The sequence below is a fragment of the Corylus avellana genome, chromosome ca6 (assembly GCF_901000735.1).
Source record: "Corylus avellana chromosome ca6, CavTom2PMs-1.0".
Classification (NCBI taxonomy): Eukaryota; Viridiplantae; Streptophyta; class Magnoliopsida; order Fagales; family Betulaceae; genus Corylus; species Corylus avellana.
The window spans coordinates 23200114-23208436 of NC_081546.1; the positions used below are offsets into that span (position 1 = coordinate 23200114).

Below are 8323 nucleotides of genomic sequence, written 5' to 3' on the forward strand. Positions count from 1 at the left end.
ACTACCAAAAAATGTCAAGGAGGTGGTTATGCAGATCTTTTTATTTTTGGCTATTCAATGCAAGAGGGGGGGATTTCCCCCCAACTTCAATAGGGCAAGAAACATGTAAGAGTATTCACATCAGCTACCCTATATCTGCTTTCCTTTCTTAAATATAAGGAAAATCTCCACAAAAAAATAAAAAAAAAACCCACAAAAAGCCACTTGCAACAACTTTCCAATAAGTTTGGTGCTACCCAATGGCTAGAGAAGCTCTTTCTCTATCTATTATTTTAACACTATTTCTTTCTTCTCTCTCATCTATCCTCTGCTTTTCATTAGGAATTGTATTTGGATTTTTTTAAAAATGCAAGTAGGAAACTGATATGATTGAAAAGAATTCCAACACTAGAGCAATGAAGTCGATTTTTCCCCTAAAACCTTTACTCAACTGCAAAGTACACTAGTTAAGATGAAAACAGGCTCAAGACTTGAATTTTCAAGCTCCAAAAGCACTATTGGACAATCATGGAGTTTCTGGATTTTTTTTTTTCGAAGCATGTGGATGCATGCCCACAACATAAGATAAATACGAAATTTGTCCCACGAGTGCTCAAAGAGAACATTTAAAAGGCATAATAAATCCAAAATTTTGTTACTTGTACAAAAATTTGCCATGAAATTGCATTTCTCCCAGCAAACATGGACTGTATCTTTTTGGGCACTCCACCTGAAAAAAAAATAATAATAATAAAACCCTACAATTAGCCGGAGGGCACATTCTCCTCACCACATCCAAAAACGAAATTATACGTGCATTATCAGTTTACACGGGGTGTAATGCTAATGCTTATTACACCACTCAATACAATCTGGTTTCAAGGGTCAAGTCTCTCTAAACCCTATCAAAATTACATTCACCTTAAGCTTGTCATGCATGCCAAATTTAAAAGTTTATCAAAACTATACAATGTTGAAACACTTCTTTCCATGTAATTTTGAGCAATCACATTTAAAAAAAAAAAAAGGATTATACAGCTCCTAATATCCGATCAACTTCATATTTGGAGTGCGTGAAGGGCTTGAGGAAGGCGTATAATCCAAATTGGATATAGTGAAAAATGAAGCAAACAAAAAGTAAATTTAGAGGCATACTAATGACTACTTTTACAAATGGGTCTGCATGACAAGCTTGAGGAGACCTTGTAATCTAAATTGGGTCTAGTGAAAAATGGATCCCAGAAAATATTGTAAAAATGAAAGAATCACCAGTTTTACACAACAAAATCCAGCTTCAACGATAGCAAAAACAATATAACAAAATGCAAAATGCAGTACACATACCAGGCAATCAATCAATCCTCCTCCATCGGAACCTCTGGAATATCAAACCTGTCTTCTTCAATAGTTTTATTGATCACAGAAACAGGAGAGGGTATGGGAAGTCAAGGAAACAAGAATTTATCTGGTCATTGAATCTAATGAAGAAAAAAACACTTAAACCAACAAAAGCAGCTCCACATTTGATGAATTCCTTGATGCATCATTATAGTAGGATATCAATGCAAACTCAATTTTATGAAGCAACAGATAATGACTAATTCAGATTAGCAAATAGCAACTAGTACAATCCATAATACATCAATGTCTTCATGATCCGCTAGGTACATAACTCATAAATCTCAAGGGTATATTAATAACCTTGTTTTATGTGATTCCACGTCGCTTGTGCGAGTAAGTTTTTTCTCTAGTAAATGATTAACATAGTGCTTAAATCATATGATCACATACATACAATAATGACAAGCTTTTACTAATACAATCAATCACCGAAGCACCTTTTCTTTTTCTTTTTTTCTTTTTTTTTTTTTAAATTCAAAAAAGGTAGGCACAGGGGAGATCAATTTTAGTTATTCTATTTGGGCGTAATCATAGTAATACAGGAGAGGGCTAGACGGTGGGAATTGTAGACGCTCCCTCAAGTCCGACTCAACCTCATCAGGGCATCAATGGGATCCAAAGAGGCTAATACTAATAGGATTAAGTATTCCCATTTCGGGATTCAAACTCTCACCCTAGTACAAGTCCAACTACTTGGGAGATTTCCTTGAGGCCACTGAACCACTACTAATGATAATCACCGAAGCATCTACTTTCATGAGTTTCCGCTTCTTCTCCCAATATGATTCATTTAAAGCATAGTTTATTTCATGAATCCAACGAAGCAAAACCCAAGCCTAGCTCATTGAATGAAGCCAGATAACCTCGTAGTCTAGCTTAAATTGGAAATTCTAGAGGTTAGTCTTAAATCTTATAATCCTACTATCTTTGATTAGCTGTGCCCTTCTTTCAATTCAAGCAGTAGACTTAAGACAATCAATTTGATTCCATTAGAGATGAACAAATGATTTCCAGGATTATCCCTTTTTTCTCTTGGTCAAGACATTATGATTTGGCAACCCTTGCAACTATGCTGCATCGCTTTTCTAGCATAAATAAGTTAGAAGGCAAATTATATATTAAAAATATAATCCACATATATCTACTCAAGCTGAGACCTTACCAACTTGAAATCAAGCTCCTTAGAAACTTGAAAATCAATAACCAGAAGCTAAAAAATACAAACTTATTAGCACATAACACATGATACAGTTTCAACCACTGTGGCTGGCTAGGAGCATGACTAGCTATGGCTGGGTTTTGCCACCCATGACCACCACTGTGGCTAGCTTGGTCTGTGGCTGCACTAGGCAAATACAACTTTTTTTGGCATTTTTTTTGTCTTCTAAGGGGGCATTAATATTGTTTCAACAATCATTTATGACAAAAATGCTGACTGAGGTCATGAATTTAGAATGGACCTAAACCTAAGCCTTAGTCTATCAAATTGAAAATTGGGGTCTCAAGGCCAAAATGGCAAAAACATTCAAGGGTTTTGTCACCTGATTTCCCCAAAAAATTATTAGATAGAATTCAATTTTTAAGCAAAGCCTAGAAAAGACAAAAAAGGATATATATTGACATAAGATCATCCTCCTTTTCACCACGGTTGCGGCTATTATTTAGCTCCCGGCGGATTTCAGGAGTAACCTACATTTGGAGAGGGCATACGCATTATATAAGACATTAAATTAAATAATGAGAATTCATGGAAGCAACTACAATGTCAGGGACAATGTCCTTACTAGTTTGTGCTTTTGCATTTCAAGTAGATTTCTAAGGTTATCTTTATCCTCCTTCCGCAGGTCATTTTTGTACCTGCAAGGAATTTGGCATAGGAACAGTATATGAGAGGAAATGCAATTATGAATCAAACTAATACAATGACGTATGTTATAAAAGTATAAAATGTAAATCCTAGTTACATGTTTCTCCTTTTCTATCAAAAGGATGGGTACGTTTGATGTAGGACAGATTTAAAACCTGTCAATGGATGGCTAATATGGTTATAGGGTTAGAAAGTTGTGGTTTTAGGGCTTGGGATGGTAAGAGAATCGGTACAGGGTTCAAACCCTAGCTACAACTAGAGAGAGATATTGGTTTTTCCTTCTTTTTTTTCCCTATTGGGCAGACTGATTTGGAAGGCCCAGGGACGTTTTGCCTTCATTTCCCTCCCTTTTTCTCTCCTACCAAACAGATGGATTTTAACTTCCCCAAACCCCCCAATCCTCTCCTTCCCTCCCTCCAAAAATAGTGGAAGTGAACCAAATGTATGTTCTATAGAACATATTATCCTAGGAAATAAAAATTCTTCTCGACGCCCAATCAGGCAAGAGAAAACACTCTTTAGTAAAAGTTACTAACCTTTGCACAAATGCAAGTAATGATTGGTGCCATATTACAGGCATTATCCTGGTATCTTCGAGGAATCTCATAAAATGAGCAACGGTAGCATCAAGTACACGATGTGGCAAAGCATACTTCTTCTCCAAAAGAAGCTTTATAAAATAGCTGCAATGATTAAGAAGGAAACTTGGTCAAGTAGTTTCAAAAGCATTTGCAACCAAAAAGAGATTGCCAACAAAAATCATCACTTATTATATAATAAGTGAATTTATTAATCAACCAATCAACATGAATACTAATCTCGAAGCAATATGATGATCTCAAGAATACCAATCACTTTGTTTCCGAGCTTCATATTACCAAGCTCTACACTCTCCTTTCCTGATTAGTCATGTATCATAGAGAAATGTCAAAATAGGAAGTCAAAAGAGAATTATGTATTACATAAGAAGGGATTTATCCCATGGACCTTCTACATCTTTTTACTAAATCAGCAGCATTTAACATATATGGGTGTCTCCCCTCTTAAGCCAATAAACCACATACTCTCAATGTTCTATCACACAATCTATCTGCTCGAAACTTCTAAGTAACACCATATTAAAAAGAGCAAGTGTTGTCCATTTGACTGCATGCTGACAAGATATTATCAAACACATTGGGAACAAGCTTATGGCCAAACCAGCTCTCTGATGGACTCGATTTCTGTGTACCATGATCTCTAGATTGATCTTGTCATCATTTCAGCTATTAGCATATCCAGATACCAACCATGTTAAACAAGGTTTTATCTGACACCTGAACATTAATGCTTGTCTCTTCAAAAAACTTAAGTGTCAAAAAGCCATTCAATTAAATACTCATAAAAACTCATGCATCATCCATCTACAAAAAAAAAAAATTAAAAAAAAAAAAGAATAAAAAAAAACAAACACATGGCACGAGCCATTAACCTTCAAACATGTTCGCATTCTTTGTAAATGAAATAAATGTTACATCATTCACTACCTTGTTGTACCACCATATTCCATCTCTGCAAGCTTCAATAATGCAACACTGCAAATCCATTCAAAAATTGTGTTAGACATCTCCCAAGTGTTAGAGTTTGAACTATTCATCTAAAATAATTTCAACAGCTACTCAGACATGCACACCATTCACAAGAACTTCATATATTCAAATTATATCAACAGCTACAAACACAACGAAGAAACCAGCTGGAAAAAACCACAAGTGGACTTTAAATTGAAAAGCTAAAGGGGCAAACAAGGAATATGCTTAGTAACAGCAAAGACATGTTTAAATTGTTGACAAATACAGCTAATTAGGCATCCACAGTTAACTGACAGATATGCTAAATAGGGCTCTTGTGACAACTAAGCAATACAAATGTTTGCCATAGATTTGTAGTCCTTGATATATATATAATCAAATAAATCAACAAGGCCATATTTCTTGCAAAAACTTGCTAAAGGAATTTTGGAAAACTACACCAATGATTTAAATCTTACAAAAAATATTCATCAAACGTCCAACAGATTTCTAATAAGTTAAAAGAGCAATGGGTTCATCTTCAGACTAAAACAGAAGGGCGCTTTTATTAATTAAAAAATATATATTATTATGTGATGAGACGTGTTTTAAAAGGAAACAATTATACAAAAAATAGGCCTGACAAAGTTTTTCCAAGAAACTCCTTAAGTTAAATTATGAAAACCATTTCGTCATTGACCAAGTATAAGGTGAGTCTCATCTCGAATCTTTAGATCCAGGACAACCCCGCTCCCCCCAACTGTTCCACAAGGTAGAAAATACAGGCAGTATCCCCACACTTTATCAGTCCATTGATTAAGATTTTGTGTCCATAGAACTCCACTAGACATACCTTGAATGAAGGGGAGGAATGGAGACCTTCTGTATAATGCTCCCAATTATGACAGCTTCCCTAAGATTGCAGGTCCTTGACTGCATGTCAAGAAAAAATTGATAAGTAATTCAATCTTATTAAAGGGCTGAGGGGCACAATCCAAGTACGCAAAGTATACAAGAGAAACCCACTTAGGGAGAAGAAAAGGAACACAAATCCATAAATTCTACAAAGTTAGCAAAGCAGAAACTGTTGATAGCAGCCATCAACCCATAAAAAGATTTGAACAAAATATCTTTCAACTCTACCACCATTCTCTCACAATCTTCAAAATTTTGGGAATTGCATTCTCTCCAAATGCACCACATCACACAATGGGGAGCCATCCTCCAGGCTTCTAAATTACAGTACCTACCAAACCGGTCACTCCAACTAGCCAATAAATCCGCCACCCCACTCTATGTTGCAGAAAAAAAAAATTAAAATCTAAACAATGGAAATTTATGACTGTATATAAAGGCTATTTTCCCTGCTCACATAATTATGTGATTGTCCAAAGCTAAATTAATCAGCCTTCCCTACACTATCCTTCCATTTCTAGAATGGTTTATAAAATGATTTTAAACTAGATTAGTAGAAATACATAAGTTTGAACCATGTGTATACTTCCCATAAATGAAGCCCAAACCCTAGGATACACGATTGATGGCAACCCTTCCCCCATCTCATAATCCCCAAGCTTGATTAAGGTTTGATTTGACCCTAAGACTTTGGTACACCACAGCAGAGACAAAAAGAATGGTAAATGTACGTAATAACAATCACATACCAATATCTGAAACACCAGAGACAGCAAAGAAACAAATTGCAACAGTACATATTCATCTTAATGGTCAAGGGAAGCGACAATTACTTATCAAAAAAGAAGTATCAATTAAGTAACAAAGACTAAAGAGCACAAACATTGAAGTGAAAGACAACATGATACTAAGTATCCTCCACTTAGTAAGTGGTAGTCCCAACATTTATAGGGAACGAGGATTGAATTCTAAGAAAACAGGATATTAGGTATCACTGAAAATATCTATGCTACAAAATGCAAGCTAGTTTTTTATCATCTCGCACTTAATTCCCATTTTAAGGAATTAAAGTATTCAACCTCTAACACACTGCAATTATATGAAATAATGCAGAGAAAGCCAAATTGCATGTATTCCCTTCACATATAGCATTGCTAAGAGATTTCAAAATTTTCCTAACAGTAACAGTGATGGTGCAAATAAATAAATAAATAAAATGTACATCTTTATAAAACCCATCAGACACTGAGCATATCATAATTAATGTGTCTCTACATATCATGTCATAATTTTTCCTAATACCCATAGTATCTTATCCGTGTCCCAGGGGCTTCCTAGGTGTTTATCAATAAATCCATACCACGGCTATACAAATCAGCATTGATCTCCTTAACTGCTCCATTATGAAAAAAGAAACTATGCACAAGCATCCACAGTTTGTACACCAAGTTCAACAGTAGATCTTGAATATTGAAGCACATATCAGCACATTCAACATAATTTTGGATAGCGAACTTGAGGGAACAGCAAAAATTATTATGATATGTTGAAGATCGTGTACCTCACATAGAGGGAACAATATTCCTTTGAAGAATGCAGCAGGTTTGTAGAGCGACTTCTTCAAAGCTTGATATAAAGCGAAATGAAGCCGCTGATTCTTCCGAATATCTTCTCTCACTCGTGGGAGCAAAACTAGTTTGTAGAAGCGTTCTGCCTTCTTTGCACCCAAATTGGAAGCAAAAATTCTTGTGGATTGATACAGAGCATTTGGTGACCAGTTCTCAGGCTCAGTCAGATATAGGATATCCTCCCAAAGTTGCATTGAAGGGATGTGCTTGAATGCTTTGGGCATTTTGCCTGCTGTGTAACTACGAAGAAGCTTGCCAACCCTGCATAGTATGTGTACTCGTGTTCAATAAATTTGTCATTTAGAATAAGATTTCCTAAATATATATATTTCTCCCACAGATTTCAGGCATGAATAGCAACAGCACTTTTTATGAAAACAAAAACATTTTAAGATTCAAATAGTCAAGAAAAATCAATATAAGTTAAACTCAAAAGGGGAACATAAATGAGTATTGCCCTTTGCGGTGAAGAGGAGGATCCATATTCAGCGGATTTTCTTCAGGTTATGGACGTCGCCCGGCCTAGGGCTGAAGGAAAAAGGCCTAGGAATAAGGGCAAAAGAGAGCTGTTAAATTTAGAAAGCTCCGTTAATTATGGCAATGTTAGTGCGTCCTTCAGGAGAAGGAAGGGCAGAATTATTGCGTCATAGTCTTTTGTGAAAGGATGAGGGTGTTTGGTTAGTGGGCCTTGCGTTGGTGTGTTTGTTTGAGGGTTTTTGGGTGGTTGTTTGGTTTTTCTGGGTGGGTGTGCTGGGGTTTTTCTTTGGGCTCGCTTTGGCCCCCTTTGTATACTTCGTGTGTAATTAGGGGAGCCTCTCTCTTTCTCCTTCTTTAATAAAACTTCTTATTACTTATCAAAAAAAATATATATAAGATATTTCAATGTGATGCAATCTTATAACAAGAAAATACATTGCGTACATACCCCTTGTATAAATCGATGATGGAGTTATCCAATTTAGGCAATGGTCGCATTTCTGCAA

At 35.8% G+C, this 8323-nt stretch overlaps 1 protein-coding gene across 1 annotated transcript; it reads right to left on the reverse strand.

The window, feature by feature from the left end:
- Nucleotides 1-497: 497 nt before the first annotated feature.
- LOC132184361 (bystin-like) lies at nucleotides 498-8323 on the reverse strand. The gene is made up of 9 exons (XM_059597974.1): nucleotides 8266-8323; nucleotides 7274-7601; nucleotides 5651-5730; nucleotides 4774-4821; nucleotides 3784-3930; nucleotides 3165-3237; nucleotides 2994-3069; nucleotides 1324-1414; nucleotides 498-709 (listed from the first exon to the last, which is right to left on the reverse strand). Exons 1-8 carry the CDS (start codon nucleotides 8313-8315, stop codon nucleotides 1335-1337), a joined length of 882 nt encoding a protein of 293 aa, XP_059453957.1. The 5' UTR covers nucleotides 8316-8323; the 3' UTR covers nucleotides 498-709; nucleotides 1324-1334.

Bases quoted from the DNA above. Each gene is read 5' to 3' on its own strand.
- LOC132184361 (XM_059597974.1), bottom strand. From the start codon at position 8,315: ATGCGACCATTGCCTAAATTGGATAACTCCATCATCGATTTATACAAG. The intron at 5,731-7,273 runs GTACACGATCTT...CTTGACATGCAG, and splicing joins TATTGTTCCCTCTATGTGAG to TCAAGGACCTGCAATCTTAG. The intron at 3,931-4,773 runs GTAGTGAATGAT...TAATCATTGCAG, and splicing joins GAATATGGTGGTACAACAAG to CTATTTTATAAAGCTTCTTT.